The sequence below is a fragment of the Palaemon carinicauda genome, chromosome 8, assembly GCF_036898095.1.
Source record: "Palaemon carinicauda isolate YSFRI2023 chromosome 8, ASM3689809v2, whole genome shotgun sequence".
Lineage (NCBI taxonomy): Eukaryota > Metazoa > Arthropoda > Malacostraca > Decapoda > Palaemonidae > Palaemon > Palaemon carinicauda.
Window position 1 is genome coordinate 41,357,412 of NC_090732.1, and position 25,178 is coordinate 41,382,589.

A 25,178-nucleotide genomic window follows, 5' to 3' on the forward strand; every position below is an offset into this window, starting at 1 on the left:
GTATTGACTATTGAATAATGTCGACTGGACAACTACTTTAACTGGGCATACGCTACACTTGCTTATAAGTGATGACATGAATAATATTGTATCTGATATAAAAGTCGAAGAGAAATGTACTATCTCCCCAGTACACAAACTTATTACGTTTAGTCTACCTCTACAGAAACATGCATTAGTAAAGAAAATAAACTGTAGACATAAATCAAATTTTTCTCCTACCGTATTTATTGAAGAAGTTACAAAGAAAATAAATGATGCAATCAACATTCCCTGAGATCATGATGATCAACGTCTGTTAGGAGCTAAGTGTGCTAACTGTCTTATGACCACTTACAATCAAGTGAGTAAATGAGAATATGATACCATGTGCCCACCGATGGAAAAGACTATAACCGTAAAAGACCAATCTCCTTGGTTTGATAGAGAGACCTTGGTAAAAAAGAAGGAAAAAAGACGTAAAGAAAGAAAGTGGAATAGGTTAAAAACTGAAAGTACTTGGGTAGAATACATAACTGCTGCGTGTCAATATAACTACCTACTAAGAAGGAAAAAAAGTGAATACTATAAGAGAAAGATCCTCGAAGCAGCAACAGACATAAATAAGTTATATCGTCTCCTGAATGGTATAATGGAAAGTGTAAAAGAAAAGAAGCTACCTAATGGATACAGTAATCAGGAATTAGCAAATAATTTTCTAGTATTCTTTAAAAACAAAATTGAAAACATAACCAGGTCATTTGTAAATACTCAACATCAGATTAATGATACACTTGGCGCACGGACAAAATTAATACGATTTAACAACATAACACAAGATGACATCACCAGAATTATCAAGAGAACAAAGAAAACAAACTGCGCCATCGATCCTGTGCCAATACCTGAAGTAATTGGAGAGAGAGACTTTCCTAGTCCAGCCGAAATAATAATGAGAATAGCAAATGCAAGCATTGATGAATGTAAGTTCCCTAAATCTGAGAAAATGGCTATAGTCATACCAGTTCTGAAAAATGCACTGGACTACCAGAAATTAAGCTCATATAGACCTATTTCAAATCTATCCTTTGTGTCAAAAGTGCTTGATTATGTAATTCTTGAACAACTAGTCAGCCACTTAAAAGTAATAGAAGCTTTGCCTGACAACCAATCTGCTTACAGGAAACTATACTCTACGGAAACAGCCATCTGCTCTGTTGTAAATGATATGCTAGAAATGATGGATGAAAATAAATGTGGTATCTTAATACTGCTCGATCTCAAGGGCTGCTTTTGATACAGTTGTGCATGAACTGCTACTAAATGATCGACGGTCCATCAGCGTTGAAGACCAAGCCTTCGAATACCTAAAAGACTGCTTGGTTGGTAGAAATTACCGTGTACAAATTGGAAACTCTTATTCATCATATGAACCCTTAAACTGAGGGGTACCCCAGGGGAGTGTACTTGGCCCAATCTTATTTTGCATCTATACTATTGGTCTATCGAAAATGCTACAAAGGCATGGCGTGAAGTTTAAACTATTTGCAGATGACACACAATTTTACTTCTCCATAAATGATATACATGACACTACTGAAACTCTAAACCGAATCCTTGATAGTGTTAGAGAATGGATGACATTTAAACAACTAAAATTAAATGAGAACAAAACTGAATTGATGGTGGTGGGTAAGAGAAACAGCGTGAAAAACTTAGGTGATATTCAAATGAACATAAATAATGACTCGGTGCCGATATCTAGTAAAGTTCGAGATCTAGGTGTATTTCTTGACTGTAAGTTGTCTGTAAATGCCCAAATTAATAATGTAATAAAAAGTGCTGGTTATCATCTAAGAAATATTGCGTTTATAAAAAAGTACCTGAATGAAAATTATGTAAAGAAACTTGTGATAAACTGTGTTATTACCAGGCTTGACTACTGCAACTCTACTACAATTTACCAAAAGTGCAACTTAAGAAATTACAAAACATAATAAACAGAGGAGCAAGACTGATAAAAGGTGTCCCACCTAGAGAAAGGATCACCCCTATACTAATCGATTTGCACTGGCTGCCGATTAAAGCAAAAATTGTATTTAAAATATGTACAATAACCCACAAAGTTATCAGAACCGGGCGTCCAAAATACTTGAGAGAATTGCTACATATTGTGCAGCCAACAAATTGTGTCGACACGAGAATAGTTACAGATGGCTTCAAACTGTTGGAACCTAGATTTATGTCTACTTTAGGCTGCAGAGCCTTTAAATATGCGGCCCTGAGATTATATAATAAGCTCTCACGAAACATTCGAATTATTGAAGACATTAAGGCTTTCAAGAGGAAACTGAAGACTTTCTTATTTCATGAGTCTTTTGATAGTGATGATTTAACAGTAAATGAACAATCTGTGATATGAAACGTTAAATACTCTGAACGATCAAGGTAAAACAACAGTGGAGGTCTTGTAGAGAGTGGGATTCCCCTGCTGTATGTGACCGGAAAAGCAGCCATCAAAGTAAGAAAGTAAGTAGATTGCATAGCAGGAAAGAGGCTACGCCTACTTGTTTTGGAGATGTAAGTCACTTCCATGGAGTTTTTGCTCGTCACTACCAAGGAATGACTTTTCAGAATCCTTGCAAAGTGGAGTAATGCTAGTTGCGCTGCTATCATTTCCAGGAAGTTTATGTCTTCTTCTGAGCATAGAACCAAGATCTGTTCCTTTCCCATTTGGGTGCCCTATCCCTGGCAAGATACATCTGTGAACAGCCAGAAATGTGGGGAAGGATCTTGAAGGGGTGTTCTCACTAACAGGTTCTCCTCCTTCAGCCACCACAGGAGGCCCAATATCACCTCCTCAGGTACTCGTAGTAGGGTTGCATGATGGTCTGAAGCTTAAGTTCGCTGGATATTCAAAGCCCACTGCACCGAGCATAGATGCAATCTCCACAGGGTAACAAGTTTTTCTTACGAGGCCAGGTAACCTAATAACATCTGCCATGGTCAGGTAGGCAGGAGGTCCCTTTCAGTTAAGTTGCTGCCAAAGTCTTGAACCTTGCCACTCTGTCTGCCGCAGGGAAGGTACTAAGTCTATGTCCATGCCCAGATACCCGATGGTTTTGCTGGGGACGAGGCTGGACTTCTGGAGATTCAGCTGAATCTCTAACTCTATGCACAGATCCAACAACACGTCTCTGTGCTTCACCAGGGACCTTGTGATTCCGCCAGGAGAAGCCAGTCGTCTAAGTATCTCAACAGCCTGATACCCATGGCATAAGCCCAGGCTGAGACAAGGACAAAGACTTTGGTGAAGACTTGAGGAGCTGTAGACAGGCCGAAGCATAGCACTTTGAACTGGAACATTTTGTTTTGAAAGGGAAACCTTAGGTACTTCCTCAAGGTCGGATAAATGGGTACATGAACGTAAGCATCTTTCAGGTCTATAGCCAGAAGGTAATCATTCTTCCTGATGGCCTGGACTGGAGAATGGAGGATGGAGTCTCCATTTTCAACCTTGTCTGCAGAATGGAGACGTTTAAGAGGGAAAGGTTTATGACGGGTCTCCAACCTCCCGCCAATTTCTCTTCCAGGAATAGATTCCTGAGAAAATTCAGAGAGTCGTCGAAAACGTCTTCTACCGCATCCTTGCTCAGAAGTTTGGCGAGTTCCTTTGGCAGGAGTAAATATTTTGATGATCCTTTCTTATAATATGGTAGGATCTGATTCCTGGTCAGAGGAGGTGGATAGTCTGTAAAGGGGTTCCGATACCCTGAACGGAGGACTTCTACTGTCCCAGGGTCAGCCCCCATATCCTGCTACCTTTGCCTTTTGCTTAGCAGGCATCCTCCACAGGTGGTAAGCTGGGGGACAAGCCCTCCCTAGCATAAACTTTTGCCACCAAGTCCTCTTCAGATGGATGGGTTACTTCTCTGACGAAAGTTAGCATAGGATTCTGCCTCCAAAGTTGTTGTCCTTCTGTGGGCGGTAGGAGGCGTCTCTGTTGGGGGTGTTGCCTAAAGGACGATTTCGTAGTCTGTTTCTGAGGAGTAGACATTGTCAGTGCCGTTGCTCTGATGACTACAAGCCTCTGTCCCAGTCTTTCTAACTTCTTGATTGCTTTCATCATGTCTGAGGATGGAAAGAGAGGAGGGTTGATGAGGACTGTTGTATCTCTAGGGAACAGCTAACTAGAGCACCTTCCTAAAACAGCATCACACCTCTTCAGAACAGTTTCCCCATAGGAAAACGTTTTGGGGGAACAGAAAGTCTATGGGCTTGGTACCAGATCTAGAGAATTCCTTGCACTGGACCTGTATAGTCTTTTTCCTGAGATTCCTCGAAACATTGACTTGAAAGAGTCCCCAGACCATTGGTCTATCCACAAACAGGTCTGAGATCATGGCTGGTAAATTCTGCTGTCTTTTGTCCGAAACTGAAGGTGTACCAAGTTGGGTACATCTGGATTAATGGGTAGACATATACGTCATGATGTATATAAATAATGCAGATGTTATATCAAATAAGCACTTCAGAGTTTTAGTGGCCATCCTTTGTTTCGTCAGTGAATAAAAGAACTCTGCCTCCAACTGTTTGAAGACAAGTTCTTAAAATTTTTGGTTATTTTACTCAAAATCCTCCACCCATTTTAGAAATTTATCATTAGTATTAGGTGCACAATTGCTTTCAAAGTAAGTAATTCATTGGCATAGAATTTTGAAAATCCCCAAACTCAGGAGATTGTTGAGAATTCCAATATAGATGTAGAGAAGAACAAAATAATACACTTTACATCCATTAAAAGAAGAAACCAGCAGTCTCCCCTGTACATGTTCCAGCAACCGGTCCAAATGTAGTTCCATATGCAATGATGAAGCACATGTGTAAAATCACAGCAGAATATATCTTGACCTTAGTTACCCACCAGTTTGGAAATTTGACCTACAAATGATGTGCCAATTTATCTCAAGTCAGTCTAGCAGCACCCAGAAATGCTGTTTTCCTTTGTTTAACAAAAAGGATTTCTGGGTTTAAATTTTGACAGCAAGTTGATCTAAGTCTTACATCTCAAGAGGCTGAAAGTAAAATGTTTATAGTGTTCAGTTTTTAAAAAATCTTTTGGCTCATACATCTTGGGCAAAATGGTATAAAGCCCTTATTTTATCTAAACTGTCTGGTGGCCGTTAAGAATATTCTTTCCCTACCCCTAGCAAATTATAGATTTTAGATTCTGTTAATCATACTGGCATTAGATTAACTACTAATGCTGTTAAGTCGTTATTCATCCTTTATCCCGAGTCTGTTATTTGCTTCTGGAGATCAGCCTCTGGCTTATATTGCTATTCTTCCATAATTAGATGCTGATATAGGGTACAGATGCTCCCATACCTGCTTGCCTTTCAAACTGCCGCAGGGAGAATTCTTGTGAATTATGATGGTCACTCTACATCGTCAAAGCTTTATACAATCAGATTGAAGCCAGGGCATCAACCACCAGTTGGGATACTACCGCTAGAAAGTTATGGGGTACTTTGACTGGCCAGACAGTACCACATTGGATCCTTCTCTCTGATTACGGTTCACTTTCCCTTTACCTACACATACACCGAATAGTCTGGCCTATTCTTTACAGATTCTCCTCTGTCCTCACATCTGACAACACTGAGATTACCAAACAATTCTTCTTCACCCAAGGGTAATTAACGCACTGTAATTGTTCGGTGGCCACTTTCCTCTTGCTAAGGGTGGAAGAGACTTTAGCTATGGTATGCAGCTCTTCTAGGAGAAGGACACTCCGAAATCAAACCATTGTTCTCTAGTCTTGGGTAGTGCCATAGCCTCTGTACCATGGTCTTCCACTGTCTTGGGGTAGAGTTTTCTTGCTTAAGGGTACACTCGAGCAAACTATTGTATCTCATTTCACTTCCTCTTGTTTTGTTATAGTTTATATAGTTTAAGTAGATATTTATTTTAATGTTATTCTTCTTGAAATATTTTATTTTTTCTTGTTTCCTTTCCTCACTTGGGTATTTTCCCTGTTGGAGCCCCTGGGTTTGTAGCATTCAGCTTTTCCAACTAGGGTTGTAGCTTGGCAAATAATAATAATAATAATAATAACCATGAGCAGAATGGTGATTTTAAAGACCCCCAGTCACCTCTCTTAGGAAACCTCTAGAATTATCCTTTTGTCATTAATTCACTGGTTTCAACAAATACAATAAACGATATTTTTCCTATTTTTAGGAGCATGCACTACATCATCGAAATACGAATTGTATTTTTACCGATGGCTTTAAAGCCAATATTGAGATTGGATTTGGAGTAACTATAGATTCCTTTAATAGCAGAGTTTCATTCATTTACCACTATTGGTCTTTATAGGAGAGCTGTATGGTATTCTTATTGCTATTAAAAGCTAACAATAACAGGCAAGGGTAATTTTACAATTTTTAGTGGTGCAATACGGGTGTTGAAGAAATTAATAGTTTTCAATTTGACCAATCCATTAGTTTTTTTTTTTTTATTTTAGATTGGCTTTAAATTATTTCTATAAACTTTCCTTGATGTTATTGCTTCTCTCTGGAATCTCAGTTTTATCAACATTACTCCTAAAACACCGTTGGCGACCTCTGCTAGTAAAAATAAGAAAAAATATGTTGAGGATGTCGGCAAAGTAAAAGGATTCCTCCAACAATACTTTGTTCAGTGTTATTACAGACAATTCATTGGCACTGGCAGAAAATTTTTCTCGTACAACAGTATTACTTTACCCTCTGGTTCTGGCGCATTAACAGATCCAAGTAAAAATTTTAAAATTCTCCATTTAGAAAACATTCCAATAGGTTATAGATGTGATACAATTCATGAAGCCTTTTTATAGATTTGGGTCAATCAAAGAAATTTTCATGGAACTTAACAGTAGTAAAGGCTTTTGGGAAGCTTGGGTATTATTTTCAAGTTTCGAGATTGGTTTAGAAGCAAACAAAAAATTAGAGAGCATAAGAATTGACGAATGTATGATTTCGGGGGGTCGATGTGATAAAATACAAAGAAACTTTCCATAAGTAATAACCCCCAAAACTCCAACATGGATCATTGCATCTGGGAAGATTGAAAATTGCAACTATTACAGGATGAGTAAATTTATAAAAACATTTGGTTTAATTAAAAGTAAGGATATTAGTATATACAGTAAACAATCTGTTTTGATCAATTAAAAATCAGATACTCAAGCTTTCATTCTTTGTGGCATGAAGATTGAAGACACTGATCCTATTAAAGATATTAATCCACACATGAGCTTCAGTTATGGTAAAGGTGTGGTTTTCGATAGTCACATGTGCCCTTCTAATGTTTGTAAAGTAAGTAAGATCCCAAAACAAGGATGATAATTTTAACATGTGAAACCCCTGTTATACCTGATCATGTAAATACTGAGAATGAAAGAATATGTGTTCGAGAATATATACTTAAGCCTTTACAATGCTTCAATTTTTTTCAAGTATGGTCACCCATCCCAGTACTTCAATAATACAAAACTCTGCATCAACTTTTTTTTTTTTTAGAACATGGCCAATGCAACAGAGATACAACCTGTGCAAACTGTAAAAAAGACCATAAATCAAACGATAAAAAGTTGTAGAGAATACAAGGAACAAGAAGCTACCATCTTGAAAGCAAATGCTGAACATATTACTGTAGGCCATGCAGAAAATTTACTAAGTCAGCAACTTAATTTTGCTCAAGCTATTAAGGTGTTACTAAAAAGTAATAATCCACTATCCCTTACTACCACAGGGGGACCAGTGGTAGCACCTGCCACGTCAGGTGCAGCCATCTGGGTCAAGTGCTCGACCTTCTAAAGCCAGAGAACATACCTCAAAAGAGGTCAAGATGGCTCCCACCACCTCAGAAGCACTACCACAGACAGAATCCTCATCAGGTGCATCTCCCTTAGAGGTGGTAGTCGAGCTTTTGGGTCAAGTGTTTGACCTGTTGAAGTTTGAGCACAATCCTCCAAGGAAGTCAATATGGCTCCCTCCACCTCAAAAGTTTTTTCTCGGGCAGAATCTCTACCTGACTTAATGGAGATTGGAAAATAAGAGCTTCCAGAAAGGAAAAGGTTCTTGTCATCCTCGCCCTCATCTACACCCAGTAAGTGCCTTCCTGCTCATGATCCTAAGGCTGACTTATACAAAGATAACAGAAAGAATGGAAAGAAGAGCGGTGCCATAATAAATCCCTCCATCTCTAGGCCTTACCTGGCTTCATCTGAAAAGTCCCAAAAGATAAACGAGACAAAGAAAAATAATAATGAAAAATAACGTCCATCATCCAGTGGAACTGCAGAGGTCTAAATACTAGTAATGATCAAATAAAAACTTTAACTAGGGACTCAGACGCAAAGATAATTTGTCTACAGGAAACCAAGATCAGTGACAAACCCTTTAATCCTAGACTCTATTATAATTTTTGTAGATTCCCTCCTTTGCAAGGTGCAAGAGCTCAAGGTGACACAGGTTTTATTATTCACAAGTCTTTAAAATTTGAAATCATCCCCCTCAATACACCACTACAGGCATGTGTTGTTAGAAAACGTATTGGGAAAAAAATGACTTTATGCTTGCTATATCTTGAACCCTCTTTAAAACTTTTCCTCTTGGGCTGGGGTCATTCATCTGCAACCAAGGGCTGCGACTCGCTGCGATGTTGGAAAACAGCCATATTTTTCAGTATCTCCATTCTACAACGAATCCCCCTTGAATATGTGCAGAAATACACGGGAGAGTTGCTCAACCTATCTGGTCGGCCTGCGAAGTATCGCACATGGTTAATCCGGTCGCGACCACGTTGTGAACTTTTTGGTCTGTTCAAAACTGTGGCGACCTTCTGCGAATTTTGTCTGCTGCAAAACTTTGCAGCGGAGTCATAGGTGAATCGTTCCTCGCTACGATTTGCTAACAGTTCCTTTGCAACATTTGCAGGTATGTACAACGAAATCATTGTAGGATCTAGCGAGTATATGGAGCCTACGATCTAGCAACACAGCATCACGACCATGTGACGTTTCCCGCTCGCTTAAAGGCAGTGGTAAAGAGATGCTCTACCACAGTTCGGAGTCGTCCAATTATGGTCATTATGTGTAAAATCAATAACGAAAATGAACGTGAACAAATAAGATCTGCAATCATTATCAATAATTTAAATAGGAAGTAAAGAATATGAATAGATAAAAAGATGTTGAATGGTCACTATGAATGTAGTTGATAAAAAAAAAAAAACGAACGTGAATAAATAGAATGTGCAATGAATATCAATGACTTAAATAGAAAATAAAAAATATGCATCGATGAAAAGATGTTAAATTATCACTGAATGAAATCAACAAAGAAAACGAATGTGAATGAATAAAATGTGCAATCATTATCAATGACTTCAATAGTAAATAAAGAATATGAACAAATAAAAAATGTTTAATGATCACTACAAATGAAGTAAATACAGAAACTTCCCTTTGTATACCTCCTTGCCAATTGTTGTGCACTCGTTGCCAAGTCGAGTGGCAATCTAGTGGTAATTGAGCGGTATTCTTAAGCCCTCGCAATAAATCTCATGGGAATCCACAATAGTCCCTATTATTTGCAGGGATAATCCCATGCTGAACGCAGTAGGCGGCAACTCTCGTTCAACTCACCCTCCAACAGTTGCCCAGGTCCAAGAATAAGCAAGCGGAAATCTAGCAGGAAGCAGGCAACAGGTCGCTCCGACATTAACTGCAGAACAATCGCTAGACTTTCTGCAATTTCTTGGTTTTTTTTTATCGTAGCGAGTCGCAGAGCTTACTTGCAGATGTGTGACCCCAGCCTTAGATCATGTTGGGAATCGAAGAAGTCTGAGATTCTCTGACCTTCAAGACCTGACCAATCAGCTCCCTGCCCTTTTTATTTTAATTGGTGATTTTGTTGCAAAGCATACTTTATGGGGTGCAAATGGGCGTGATAGATGGGGTAATCTTGTTGAAGAATTAATCGACAACACTGATCTAATACTAATGAATGATGGTTCTCCAACTAGGTATGATGTATTCCACAACTCTACATCAGCCATCGATTTGTCAATCTGATCTTCATCCCTTCGATTGGATTACCTTTGGTCAGTCAATCATCACATTGCAGTGATGATATGCCCACAATCTTTATTCTCCGTATCCTCCAAAATGGAAGATGGAGAAGGCAGACTGGACATCTTAAGAGAACTGAGCACACACCAGTAGAGAGTAAGGTGACTCTACATCTCTAGTACAGGCTTATCAACATCTTTCAAATGCTATTGATGATAATGCTAGCAAATTTATACCTAAAACATTTGGTTTACCTCATCGCTCTGTAGTTCCTTGGTGGAGTAAAGAATGTGCCAATGCAAGGAAAGTGACCCAAAGGAAATATGGGACAAGATTAGAAAACTTCAAGGTGAATTTGCCCCAAGGCCTATACCAATATTAAGGGAAAATAGTAGATATATATCTGACTCAAAAGATTATCAGAGGTACTTGCTAAGCACTTCGCTTATGTATCAAGTGCTGACAATAATTCCCCAGCATTTCAACAAATTAGAGCAACAACATCGGTTGTTCCTCCTGCTTCTTCCAATACTGAAGCTTTTAACTTACCTTTTAGTATGGAGGAGATGCCAAATGCTATCTCTAGTTCGTCTTTGACTCCCCCAAGTGAGGATGGCATCCGGTTTGAGCTGATTTCATATCTCCCAGCTGATACTAAGGACTTTTTATTAGAAACCCTTAATAGTCTACAGGCTTCCCATACATCTGATTCCTTGCATACTTCAATCATAATTCCCGGCCACAAGTTTAGTAAAGACCCAGAACTGCCATCTAGTTGTAGGTCTATAGCCTTGACTTGTTGCTTATGAAAACTATTTGAGTGAATGATCAACAACAGACTTGTGTGGTATCTAGAATCAAAAACCCTTTTATGAAACTGGCAGTTAGGTTTTAGGAAGAACTGAAATGCGCTAGAGCCTTAGTTGATGTTATCAAGGGAAATTTCCAATGCCTTTTCTAACCAAAACCAGGTGGTGGGTGTCTTTTTTGACCTCGAAAAGGCGTATGACACCACCTGGAAGGGCGGTATTTAAACCAGTTGGCCTCGTGGGGTATAGTAGGACATATGTTTTCTTTTATTGAAAATTTTTTATCGAACCAATTGATTAAAGTAGAAATAGAGTCAGATCTATCTCCATCCTACATGCAAGGTTTTCACCAAGGCAGTGTACTGAGTGTGACCTTATTTGCTGTTGCGATCAATAGTCTCATGAGTCGCCTACCTCCTGGTATACAGGAGTTACTATTTGTTGGTGATTTTGCAATTTATTGTAGTAGATCATCTGCACTACAAGCATGCTATAAATGCTGCTTTTTCCTGTATGGTATCTAGAATTAAAAAACCTTTCATCAAACAGGCAGTTTGGTTTTAGGAAAAACCGAAGTATGCTAGACCCTTTGCTGACTTTATCAAGGGAAATTTCAAATGCCTTTTATAACCGGAACCAAGAGATGAATGTCCCTTTTTTTTTTTTTTTTTTTTTTTACCTTAAAAAGGTTTATGACACCACCTGGAAGGGCAATATTTTAAAGAAGTGGGCGTCGTTGGGTATAGAAGGATATATGTTTTCTTTTATTGAAGAATTTTTATGAAACAGCTCAATTAAAGTAAGAGTATGGTCAGAACTATCTCCATCCTACATGCAAAAAGGTGTCCCCTAAGGCAGCATTCCAAGTGTGACCTTTTTTGCTGTTGCTATCAATAGTGTCATGAGTCACCTCATGGGATACAAGGGTAACTATTTGTTGATGATTTTTCAATTTATTGTAGTGGATTATCTGCTTTACAAGAATGCCAAAAACTTCAAATTACTATAAATGCTGCTTCTGCATGGACAAATTCTCAGGGATTCCTGTTCTCTCTTCAGAAGACCAAAGCCATTCGTTTTACTCGAACTCGTAAAAAATAAGAGTTCCTACCCCCCTTTTCTTAAATGATTGTATGCTTCCATATGAAGACGATGTAAAGTTTCTTGGGGTAATTTTTGACAAAAAAAAAGATAACATTTGGTACCAATATAAATTACCTATCCAGCACAGTTGAAAACTCACTAAACATCTTGATAGTTGTATCACATTTTGATTGGTGTCCTGATATAACAACTTTGCTTAGAATTTATACATCTTTGTGTCTGAACAAGTTAGACCATGCGTGTCAAATATATGAGGCAGCTACTAAGACTTTATTGAAAAACTTGTTGTTCACAATATGGAGCTCTTCATCTGCACTGGTGCATACAAAACAACTCTGCTGCATACAAAACAACTCCCTTTGGTAGTTTGTATGTGGATTCTGGCATGGTTTCCCTTTCCATCTGCAGAGAGGAGTTGAGTTTGAAGTTTTTAGTTAGGCCCCTCACTATGAAAAACAATCCAAACTGTAAATATGTGAGGGCTCCTTTAGAATGAGCGTCTAACATATCTAGATCTAGAGTGCCCAAGTCATTGAAAGTACAGCTGAAAAATAATGCCAGAGAAGTAGGTTTGTTAACAGCACAGATAGCAGAGGTAAGATATTCCAAGTCTCCTCCTTGGTGTAATCCAACTGTTAAAGTATGTCTTACGGCAGGGGAAAATACCTTACCCAGTAAGGTAATGGAAAGGGAATTTTTAAATCATGCTGCTCAACATCATGGGAAACATGTTTTTACGGATGGTTCCAAATCAGCTATAGGATTTTGAAGTGCAATGTGGTGGGGGATTTTGTTATTAGAAACTTCTCTCCTCTTGTTCATTATATACTGCTGAGCTGTATGCAATAATTCTCACAGTGTGACTTATTTTTAAAAATTGTAATCTAAATAGTTTGGAATCTTTATGGATTCCAAAAGTGTTTTACTCTCAATTAAACAAATTAGGCCAGACCATCATCTAGTACAAAAGGTGCAGGACTGGTTAGTACTTCTGCAGTCTAGGAAGAATATCAGTGTTCACTTCTGTTGGGTCCCTGCCCATGTTGGGGTGGATGAGAATCAACGAGTAGATAAGGCTGGTATGGAAGCTTCAAAGCTACTTAACCCATCCCCCATAATTTTAACTAGAGTACCTATAGGCCATACACATGCAAGTCACAATTATTTAATGAAGAGTGGAGACAAGCCCCTCTTTGTAATACCTGCCAAGTGACAATGGATGTTAAATATGTTTTTGTCGATTGTCTTCTTTTTTTAATCTATAGAGTAGTACACATTTACTCCAGGACAAACTTTTAAGAGATATACTGGGTGAAATTGTAATACCCTGAACTTGAAAAAATTTGTACAGAGTATTGGGTTATATCACAAGCTTTAATTAATTTTTTTCATTTATTTATTTTTTCCTTTTAATACCATCTTATTTCACATTTAGATGTTATTGCATTAAAGTGGTGTGATTGGTCTTATAGGTTAAAATGATACCAAATGGTGTGAGTGTACGATTATGATTGATTAATTTGCATTATATAGTGTTGAATGGCCTTGTCTTAAGGTCTAAATTTTATATTAATTTCAATCCAAAAACTAGAATAATCCTGTATTCCAGTTTTCTTTCCTTTCAATAGACTTATTCCTCTAGTAAAGTAATGAGGCAATCTAATAGTTAATAGGAAGATCCAATGGCTTGGGCACTGCACACAACCTTTGTCCTTTCAGTCTGTGTGTCCCCTTTAGTTTGACAAAAGCTCTGAACTCTAGATTGTTCATTTTAGGTTTTTAAGTGTTTAAAGAATTCTTCTTCTGGATTAGTTAGTAACTGCTATGTAGATTTCTCAAGGGAATTGTTTCTGAGTGATCATGATATGCAATTTCATCATATATCATGTTTGGGACAGTATTATTATTTAAATAACTGTTGTGAGAAGTGTGGAGGCTTCGCTGTTCCTCTTAAGAAAAGATATGTTTCTATGGTTGCCGACTAAAGTAAAAATTCAAAAGTGCAAAAGGAAACATGCTTTCAGTTCAGGAGGAAATCCAGAGAAGACTGTGCTAATTGCTGGAAGGTCTTCAACTTACAAACATTCGGAGATACAAACACATATCCAACTGAAATCATAAATATCAGATGTTATATCAAAAGTTCATATACTGTAATAGGATGAAATACTGTAATGAAACAATATCATATAATCTATTACAGTAAGAAAAAAAACATTTGCAATAACCTGATATCTATTTCATAAGTAATGGGATTATTGGTTGACTTTTGTCATTGGAAATCATAGGCATGGGAGTTAAGTTAGGCCTACCCAGGACAAAATTTGACTTATTATTAAGCCACAACCCTAGTTGGAAAAGCAGAATGCTATAAGCCCAGGGGCTCCAACAGGGAAAATAGCTCAGTGAGGAAAGGAAAAAAGGAAAATAAAATATTTTAAGAAGAGTAACAGCTATAAATATCTCCTATATAAACTATAAAAACTTTTAACAAAATAAGAGGAAGAGAAATATGATAGGAGAGTGCGCTCGAATGTACCCGCAAGCAAGAGAACTCTAACCCAAGACAGTGGAAGACCATGGTACAGAGGTTGTGGCACTACCCAAGACTAGAGAACAACAGTTTGATTTTGGAGTATCCTTCTCCCCGAAGAGCTGCTTACCATAGCTAAAGAGTCTCTTCTACCCTTACCAAGAGGAAAGTCACCACTGAACAATTACAGTTCAGTAACCCATTGAGTGAAGAAGAATTGTTTGGTAATCTGTGTTGTTAGGTGTATGAGGACAGAGGAGAATATGTAAAGAATAGGCCAGACTATTCCGATGTGTGTGTAGGCAAAGGAAAGTGAACCGTAACCAGAGAGAAGGATCCAATGTGGTAATGTCTGGCCAGTCAAAAGGCCCCATAACTCTCTAGCGGTAGTATCTCAACGGGTGGCTGGTGCCCTGGACAACTTACTACCAGTAAAATTATTCAACTTACAAATAGCTCCTTGGAACCTATAAGTTTGTAAGTTGAGGACCTTGTGTTAAGCGGGGATGATGACAATAAAGACACGCCAGCACCGAACTCCAGTACAGCACTAAACAAATCAAATTTTGGTAGTGATGATCTCCATGGCGTGGCATATCGTATGATTCCCCTCAAACAAAATGTTTATTGTAAAATTTCAATAAAACTAATCAGTTGCATCATGTTTTGAATGACAGTGCTCATCATGTGCTTGCGAGCTCGACCACTAGCCCATCAGAGGTTAACTCTAACGAGGTAAATATAGGCAATAGTATTTCAGCTGCTGATGTAAGTCCCTTAAAAACAAACGCACAATAGCTCAAGCGTAAACAGTCAGTAAACCCATTAAGTAATACCACGTTTGATCCTTCCAAACATGAAGATGAGGATGGAAAAACTTCAGATGAAGAGCGTAATTTTGATGAAATACCTCCTTTTTAAGACTCAAGGAAAATTATTGCAGAATAATATCCAAATAAATTACCTAAGGTAAATCCTGATGCTGATTTTTCTTTCAAGTCTTCAGAGACGGATACTACAAAGGTAATTTGTACACCTAAATTTTCTTATTTATTTTTGGATAGTCCGTAAATGGTTATCTTAAAAGCAAAGAATGCTGGTAATTTTAGTTGTCATTTAATGTTGAAGTCCTATACAGTATACCTCAAAGACGTTCTTACTTTTATAAAATTAAGTTGCCAAACCTTGTTTTAGATTACAATTTAATCTGTCTTGAGCCCATCATTAATGCTAATGGATGCAAATCTTTAAATGCAGTGCTTACAAGCTGGTTTAGTAAGGAAATGCCATTTATGGATAACAAAGTAGGAAGTCTTTTTTAAATACTCCCAATTACAGGTTCTCTAGTAGGAGATATTTCTAGTCTTATAGAAGAGAAATATGTATATCATCAAGGCTTGCATTTGGTTTTGGATTATCTGATTTGGTTAGATAAGACTACTTCAGATGGGTCTTCCAAGGCTGTAGCAACCTTTGTGTGTTGTGGTTAAAAGAAGAAAAGAAGTATGTTCCTCAGTGGTACCAAAATATTCAATTACTTTCTGCCCTATTTTGGGTCCTGTTTTGGATGTAAATAAGATTGATATATGAAGTAATTGCTCAAGTGGGTGGCTGGATTCAAAGGGATACTTTGAGGTCTCTTCTTGGGATATCCAAGTTCTCGTCTTTAAGCCAATAGCTAAGACAACCTTAGAATTGTCACCAAGGAATACCCTTTGTAACAGTGGTAAAACATCAGGATTCCGCTCAAGTAGATGTTCCAGAAGAATTACTTACTGGATTCAAAGATCCTATCGGCAAATACGATGATGGCCCATCCCTGCAAATCCTATTGGAGGAATATTTTCCCACTTTTATTACCTTTGGAAGAGCCTCTGTCTCAATCCTTAAGTGCTAGCTACAGTATAGTCAAAGAGGGTGAACAGATCCTTCTAGCCTCTAATCCTCCCATGTTCAATGAACCAGTTCCGTTTCTGATATATCTAACAAATACAGCAGACTCAGATTTTTAAATTAGAAATTGTGAAACTTCTAGAAAAAGATGTAATAAAAGAGGTCTTGAACCCTGCTAGTCTTTATCATATAAACAAATTCTTTAACAAACCATTCTCATCAATTCATGAGAACTAGATTTGAAATCATAGCCTCTAAATACAGTAATATAATTCTCTGAGATTACTTGTTCTATGCACTGTATTGTACAAGGAGAGGGGAAAAACGTTGGGTTATTTGGTAAATAATCCTGAAATATAATTATTATGTCCTTATGTCCCAGTGGTGATAAAAATTACCACTAAAAGTCTTGTTGTACATACAAAAGTCTCTTCATTCAATATCTTCACTGCTTAGTAAATAACCCTGAAATATGACTATTATGTCCATATGATTCCTAGTGGGGAGGAATATTACAGCTAAAGGTCATACTTATATATATACAAAAGTCTCTTTAATCAATCTCTGCAAAAAAAGACTTGACCTTTTTTTGTCATTGAAACAGGAAAAGATATGGAATTTTATAGCCTGCTATCTGTACTTTCACTTTAGAAAATTAAAACTTCCATATGGAATATAATCACCAATAAAAGTGACTTCAATACATTAATAGAATAGTACATGTAAAAAAAAAATGCTAAAACATTTTCCACATTGTACATCTAGTCTTACCGTTATATAAGTAAAGTGGTATATTTCTTGTAATATATCTGATATTTAAGGAATGCATCATTTATATTGTCTTCTCTCTCAACAGATATATGAATGTTACCTTCACTAAAAACACAGAAAAATATATCAAGTATTCTCCAGCTGATGTGTCTACAATGGTAGACAAGTTCTTTGATGTTGCTGCATAAAAGGAAATTATGGAGTAGTGGTATGATATAGTTTAGCCAAACAAATGTATATTTTTAGATGCATGTAATACTTCCCATACTGTATATGTATATATCCTTCTATAGGGTTTATGGGAATGCAGTCCAAATCTTTATCTGAGCTAGGATTTGCTTCAACATCATCTGAATTAGTTTTCCTTACCTAGCAGTGTTCATATCAGAACACACAGCAGTAAAGGTTACTGGAAACATGCCACCATATCAATTTTTATTTATTTTATGAACAGCAAATAAATGTAAGTCAATGAGCTATTATCCTTAAAATATTTGAATAATAGGTTTAGTTTCCTTTTCCATAAATCACATTACAGTGGTACCTCGGAGATCGAACATAGTTCATTCCTAAATTATGTTAGAATAATGAATCATGATTCCTCATAAGAATGATTAGAAAATGTATTAATTGGTTCCACACCCAAGGATGCTCCTATTTGGGCTAATTTTACACAAAGTTCACAATATCAGATTATACCAAAAACAAGAAAAATATTTACAATTAATGGGTTAAGTGAATAATTATGGAATAAATGAACATTGAACTACACTTTACGTGTACCTTAAGGAGAGGGGATGGTTTGAGTGGAAGGTGGTGAGGAAGAAGTGTTTACGTTGCTTGAAAAGGGAGCCCACTCCTCCCTTAAAACATTTGCTATCTGCCTCTCTTGGGTGCTTTCTTTTCTTTACCTATTTTAGGGGACTAACTTTGATTCATTAGTAAACCTTTTTACTAAATACTGATCAAGAGAGGATTGTTTCTGCCTCCGTATTAAGATGTTTCTGAAGTAACAATGCATTATCATTATAAAAATTGCCTGCTCTGCTGGCTACTGCCTTGTCTACTGTAGATGATATTTTTCCTGCATCACTGAACTAGGGGTAGCATCCCATCCTCTTTCTTACACGAAATCGGTTCCATTTACTATTGTATATGGATGAACACAAATAAATTAAATTGATAAAAAATTTAATGGGATGTTTTGCGAGCCTGAACTGGGCTAGAGTTATGTGTAAATTAGCTCATCTGCCTTTGTCTTGGTCCATACAGGTTCTTTCAAGTTATTTGACCTCTAAATTGTTTGATCCCTAGGCCAAAAAAGTTAGAAAATTTTGTTCAATCACCAATCTTTCAAGTTCTGGAGCACTCGATACCCGAGGTAATACTCTACTGTTCGTGAGTTATCATCTTTATTACCATAAATGTTTTTATTTTAGCTCTTTCCTTGATTTGGGTTGAACATCCATAGATACATTACATGAGTGTGATATGAATGCTGAAAATTGTTGGATCTCCAAGTCTCATAGACATTAAAGGAAAGGAAAATGCTGTGTAAAGTAGTCAATACCACATTCACTATGTTCACATAAAATATTGCTGTTTATCTCAATGATTAATCAGCATCTGTAAAACTCATAGATCTAGTAAATGGCAAACATCATGGAATAATGCATTTAGTAATAAAGAATTAAACCCACTGTTAGGTTGTATGTTTAAAGAATGCCACTTTGTGGTAATACTGTCTCATCTTTAAATAGGTCTTATTTTGGACCAAAAATATGACCTAATTCCTGAATGTGTGGTAATAACTGGTAACTTTATGTGATTACCCAGATTTCAAACAGAGGGAATGTCATGTCTAAAAAACAAATCTTTAATGAAATACAAGCCTTAGCATTATTAATTCATCTAACCACTGAATTATTAAGAAGCTGGAATTGTTAGGCAAAAACTAATATTTATTTTATATAACCCCTTGGATCAACATTATGAGAATTAAGGTATTATTTGGTCTGTAGTTTGATGATAATATGTGATAGCAAGATTATTAAATATGGGGCTTTGGTTCGAAAATATACTTTCTTCTTTCAAATGCATGTAGCTCTTTATTTTAGATATATTTTTCTTTAATATAATTAAGATTTTTATTCTAATGTTAATAAGCAATTAATTAAGACAAATTGTGATATATCTGATACAAATAAGTAATTATCTATGTTAATCAAGTGCAGATTTTTATATACTGTATACCCAAACGTTTTCACTGCAGTGCATGGTAACTGCTGCCTATAAGTTAGCTTTTCAGTAATTGAAGAATGACTTTGAAGGTCCTGAAGTTTAAGTTTAACCCACTACTGGATTCAAAGTCTAGGTTTGCATGCTATATTTCTTTAATATTTTACCTAAGATTTACTGTATTTGATAATTTTGCATTTTAACCCATCATGGAAAATTGTTACTCAGTCTTTGTTATTATTAAAAGCACAACCAAACCATTTTTTTAATTACCTTTTCACGCACTGAAGACTTTGGGGGTAGCTCCTACAAGGATATATTTTGAGGCCCCACTAGAATTATGAAAAGCTTCTGCATTTCATTTCTTTTACCTTTCATCAATTCATTATGGATTTTTTCACTATCCTGTTTGCTTTCTCCCTCTTGATCCGAGTGTTCAGCACTCATTTCAGAATAATTCCTTTGTGGCTTTTTATAATTCTTTATAAATGCAATTTAGTAGTCTGGATGAAATACTTTACATTAGATATGGTAGACAAATGAAAAAATATTTCGATTTGCACCCTAAAAGAATGTTGTAATAAATATACCCAGTGCTACATTGGTATTAAGTTCTAAAGACAACTGAATGATTTTTGGAATAGAATATTTTTCCATTAGGGTTATTGATAAGATTTTATTAGTTTTTGTTGTTCACAGTTAAGACCAATGTACTCTTTTGAGTTTAATGAATGTTGTGATCTGTTCTTTTTAATGCTCCTTATTATCTATATTCACCCCAAACTCCAAGGATGCTTAAGACAGCAACTATTTAAGATTAAAACATAATTTAGGATAAAACTATAATTTGGTCCAGAGTAGTTGCGTAAGTAAAATAGCCAGGTTTTATAACTTTTTCGTAAGTCCCTTTTCTCTCCCTCTGTCATGGTAGACCCTCTGTTGACAACTTATGCAAAAATTTGAATATGGATTACTCTTAGAACAGGAAGGAGCATGAGATGGCCTTACCATTCAAGGCAAAAATCCTGTCAAAGCTCGTCCTCAGTGCGAGATCCAAACTCAGTAGTAAATAATCAATCTAACAAAAGTTAGGTAAGGTTTCTTTACAAAGGGAAAACCTATTTTTGGGGAGGTGATGTGTGGTCACCAAGAACTTTCCTGTGATAAGGTAGTGCCAGTGCATCAAGGTGCAATGCATGGACTTACAATGTGTAAAGGAGACCATCGAGTTCAGGCTCGATTAAACTTAACTCAGCACCTCAAATGCTGAAATTTGTCTGCTATGAGTGACATAATTAATGTATTGTATCATCACCCCATAAAGAACCTTTGTCCCAGTTGGAGACAAAGCTAACAGCTCATCATTATGCGCCCAGCTTCCATCTCTGAGTTCTCAAGTGATAATCAATTGCCCTACTTCCCTGCACAAGGCTAGGGAGAACCAAGAGTCCTGGAGACCACAAAGTACCTCCTCAAAATAGGTTTTTCCTTTGTCTAACCCTGTTTTGGGGGTTTTTGTGCTGTACGGTCTCTAAGGACTAGTACCAAAGCAATAATGAGTTCCCATCACAGACAACCGTCTACCACCAAGCACAACATATAACACATGCACATGTTTCCTTAATTAGAAGAAAAACTATCTATCACTGATTTTTCATAAAACCAAAGTGTCTAATATATACTTGCAATCCTGCGTCGTTCCCTTCACATACATGAAGTTGATATCACCAATCAAACTGAAGGGAATAGAAAAAGAATAAACAGCCTTTGGTAGGACACAACGGTACCTACGTTCACGTTGCGGCGGAAGATATAAGTGAAGAGTTCAACAGATGGGTGGGCAGGTCTACTCACCCACTCGCACCACCTGCCATTAACTATCTTATTAATGAATCCAACAGTCATTCCATTTGTGCTGAAAACATTTCACTATTTCAAGGATGAAAGGTTTGTAAATGCTTACGATCAAAAACCTCTTTACAATTAAGCTCTCAGATAAATGTGACAGTTCTACGGAGGAAGAAGAACATGGAGTAATAAAGGTGTGTAAGCCAAAAGATCCTCAAGAGGAAAAAAAATGGTCAGGTATTTAGATTTTAGTGTAATATTTTCTCTGAACTGTAGGAAAATTTAAGTTTGGGAAATAAATTTCGAGAAAACCTCCCCATAACAGATCAGAAAATCAAGATAGGGTTGGTGATCCATCACAAATTATGGTGGGGTAGGCCATTGAATTTTGGCTTTGTCAATACTAATGCATCCTGTATGTTACCCCTAGCATAGAATAGCAAACCCCAACTGGGATTGTTGAACAATAATTTAAGTAATGACAATAACACAAGTGTATGAGGGGGAGCAGCACCTATTATTAGTATTGTTATTATTATTATTATTATTATTATTATTATTATTATTATTATTATTATTAGCCAAGCTACAGCCATAGTTGTAAAAGAAGGATGCTATAAGTCCAAGGGTTCCAACAGGGAAAATAGCCCAGTGAGGAAAGGAAACAAGGATATAATCAAACTACAAGAGAAGTAATGGACAATTGAAAAAAATATTTAAGAACAGTAACAACAAAATAGATCTTTCATATATAAACTATGAAAACTTGAAGTCATAGAGAAATAAGATAGAATAGTGTTTCCAAGTGTACCTTCAAGCAAGAGAATTCTAACCCAAGACAGTGGAAGGTCATGGTCTAGAGGCTGTGGCACTACCCAAAACTAGAGAACAATGGTTTTGATTTGGAGTGTCCTAGAATAGGTGCCTACCAAAGCTGAATAGTCTCTTCCACTCTTACCAAGAGAAAAATAGCCTATGAACAATTACAGTACAGTGGTTAACCCCTTAGGCAAAGAAGAATTGTTTAACAATCTTAGTATTTTCAGGTGAATGAGGACAGAGGAGAATGTGGAAAGAATATGCCAGACTATTCAGTGTATATGTAGGCAAAGGAAAAATAAGCCAGCCAGAGAGAGAGACTCAATGTAGTACTGTCTAGCCAGTCAAAGGACTCAATAACTCTCTAGCGGTAGTATCTTGACAGGTGGCTGGTGCCTTGGCTAACCTACTACCTAAGTGGGACTATAAGTTTAAAGGTCACTCATGAATGGCAAGGGTAAGGGACACTGACAATACCCTAGCAGTACAACGCCATAGAAACTGCCCATATATACATATGATGAGCACCCAAGCTAGGACCAGTAGCTGCTGATGACCAAGCAGGTAGACCTATAGGTTTCCCTAAACTCTCCCCCCCCCCTATCCTTTGCTTGCAAGGATGGTGAGGTTGCGGAAACTACAAGATATTATTGAGCTTGAGCCAGTCTCAAACCCCATTCTAGAACAAGAGAACAACGCCAATCTGGGATGTTTCTAAAGCTTACCTGTGGTCCTCATTTTAGAATGGCAATTGTTTGCTTCAGCAGGACAGAACAAATAAAAGACACTATAAATGGCCATTAAGGTTACTGAAAAAAATTAAATATAACACCACTTAACTTTAACAACAATGACCATTAAGGTTACCAAAAAAACAAATACTTTATTATACAAATGAACATGCAGGTTACAGAAACTTCCACAAGCACGCTCTTATGTTCATCATCATCATCATCATCATCATCATCTCCTACACCTATTAATACAAAGAGCCTCAGTTAGATTTCGCCAGCCGTGTCTATCTTGACATTTAATTCAATACTTCTCCATTCATCATCTACTTCGCGCTTCATAGTTCTCAGCCATGTAGGCCTGGGTCTTCCAAATCTTCTACTGCCTTGTGGAGCCCAGCTGAACATTTGGTTAGCTAATCTCTCTTGTGGAGTGCAGAGAGCATGCCCAAACCATCTCCATATACCCCTCATCATGATCTCGTCCACTTATGGCACTCGAGTAATCTCTCTTATAGTCTCATTTCTAATCCTGTCCAGCCATTTAACTCCCAATATCCTTCCGTGGGCTTTGTTCTCAAATCTACTAAATCTATTGGAGATTGTTTCATTGCCATAGCATGACTCATGTCCATAGAGTAACACCGATCTCACTAAACTGATATATAGTCTGATTTTTATATGTAATTAAAGGCTATTTGATATCTAAATTTTACCTAACGTAGCCATTGTCTGATTTGCTTTTTTCAATCTTTCACTAAACTCTAATTCTAAAGACCCTGTATTGGAGATCATAATTCCTAAATACTTGAATGATTCTACCTCATTAATCCTCTCTCCTTCCAATGATATTTCATCTTCCATTGTATACTCCATTCTTATCATCTGTATCTTTCTTCTGTTTATCTTCAGCCCAACCTTGTGTGATATTTCATGCATTCTGGTAAGCAAACATTGCAAATCCTGTGATGTTCTGCTAACTAGAACTGTGCCATCAGCATACTCTAGGTCTGCTTAATTCCTACCTATCACTAATCCAGTCCAATCCTTCTCCGCCATCTCTGACTGTTCTACGCATTACAAAATCCATGAGGAGGATAAACAACATAGGTGGCAACACATTCCCTTGGAGTACTCTGCTGTTCACTGGAAATTAATGTAATAAGATTCCACTAACATGACAAATTCGGAGATAATTTGTATTTTTCCTAACCATACAAACCTTAGCTATTTACATTGGGTTTACCTTTTAGCGTAGCTGAAATGGCGAGCTATTAGAATTTAACGAGGGTGTATTATCCCCGCGCTAGTTAGCAGGGGGGTAGGGGAGTGGTAGCTAGCTACCCCTCCCCCCCTCACACACCGGTGAACTGCTTCACTTTAACTTAGAGGTAGGACTTGTCTTGGGGGACAGGGCTGGCGGGCAAATATATGTAAATAGCTAAGGTTTGTATGGTTAGGAAAAATACAAATTATCTCCGAATTTGTCATTTGTTCCGTAACCGAAATACAAACCACGCTATTTACATTGGGTGACTTACCCCTTAGGAAGGGTGGAAAGTCCCCAGCCATACCGGCTTTGGCTTTACCCGGGAACTCAGAATCCGAGTGAGTCGCACTCGAGAAAAGGAGTCCCTGTACCTCACAAGTTCCTTGCTCTGCAAGGAACCGTGTGGCCTACATAAGCTTGTGTGTGAAGGAAGAAGTGTGACCCGTCCTAGGCAGTTGACCTGGAGTTCCAGAAGGAACTCTGGGTTAGGACGTTCCTAATACCACCTCGTCAGGGTATGGGGGACGCGACAGTATTGACTCAATACTCGGAACACAAGGAAGCATGGTTTACCTGCAGAGGTTTGAGGTCAGCTATACAGAGACCAGGATGCTGCTTCCCAGTAGAGGGGATGATGAAGAAAGAAGTAAGGGCCAGACATACTTCTTTCGTTCATGCAGACTAAAACCTGATAACAATGCCCTCAACCTTGTGCTACCTGTCCAAAAAGGAGCCTGAGGTTAGACCAGCTGTTGTGTAGCCACCACAGAGCGATAGAAACGTATCGATACTCCTGTGGGTCACGTCCTGCAGGAAGCGGGCTGCGAAGGTCATTAGACGCTTCCAGACTCCAGCTTGTAGCACCTGCGTCACAGAGTAGTATTACTCGAAGGCGAGGGACGTTGCGATGTATCCGACATCGTGCTGTAGGGCGACGTGACGGGGGAGGGTCTGGATTCAGGTCGAGAAGAATGTCCTTGAGTCCGAGCTGAAGAGGTATACTGGTGACTCTCCCCCATGTCCTTCATGTGCTCCCAACCCGGCTGCACGTGAGGACAAACTG

General features: G+C 37.6%; 1 protein-coding gene across 2 annotated transcripts in view; it reads left to right on the top strand.

The window, feature by feature from the left end:
- Exo70 (exocyst complex component 7) overlaps positions 1–17,685 on the top strand; it is a 394,184-nt gene extending 376,499 nt beyond the window's left edge. For both annotated transcript variants that reach the window (XM_068378599.1, XM_068378598.1), the window contains exon 15: positions 17,295–17,685. In XM_068378599.1, the coding sequence (XP_068234700.1) occupies positions 17,295–17,397 (103 nt within the window). In that variant the 3' untranslated portion in view covers positions 17,398–17,685. The remainder of the gene's footprint in view (positions 1–17,294) is intronic.
- The last annotated feature ends 7,493 nt before the right edge of the window (positions 17,686–25,178 follow it).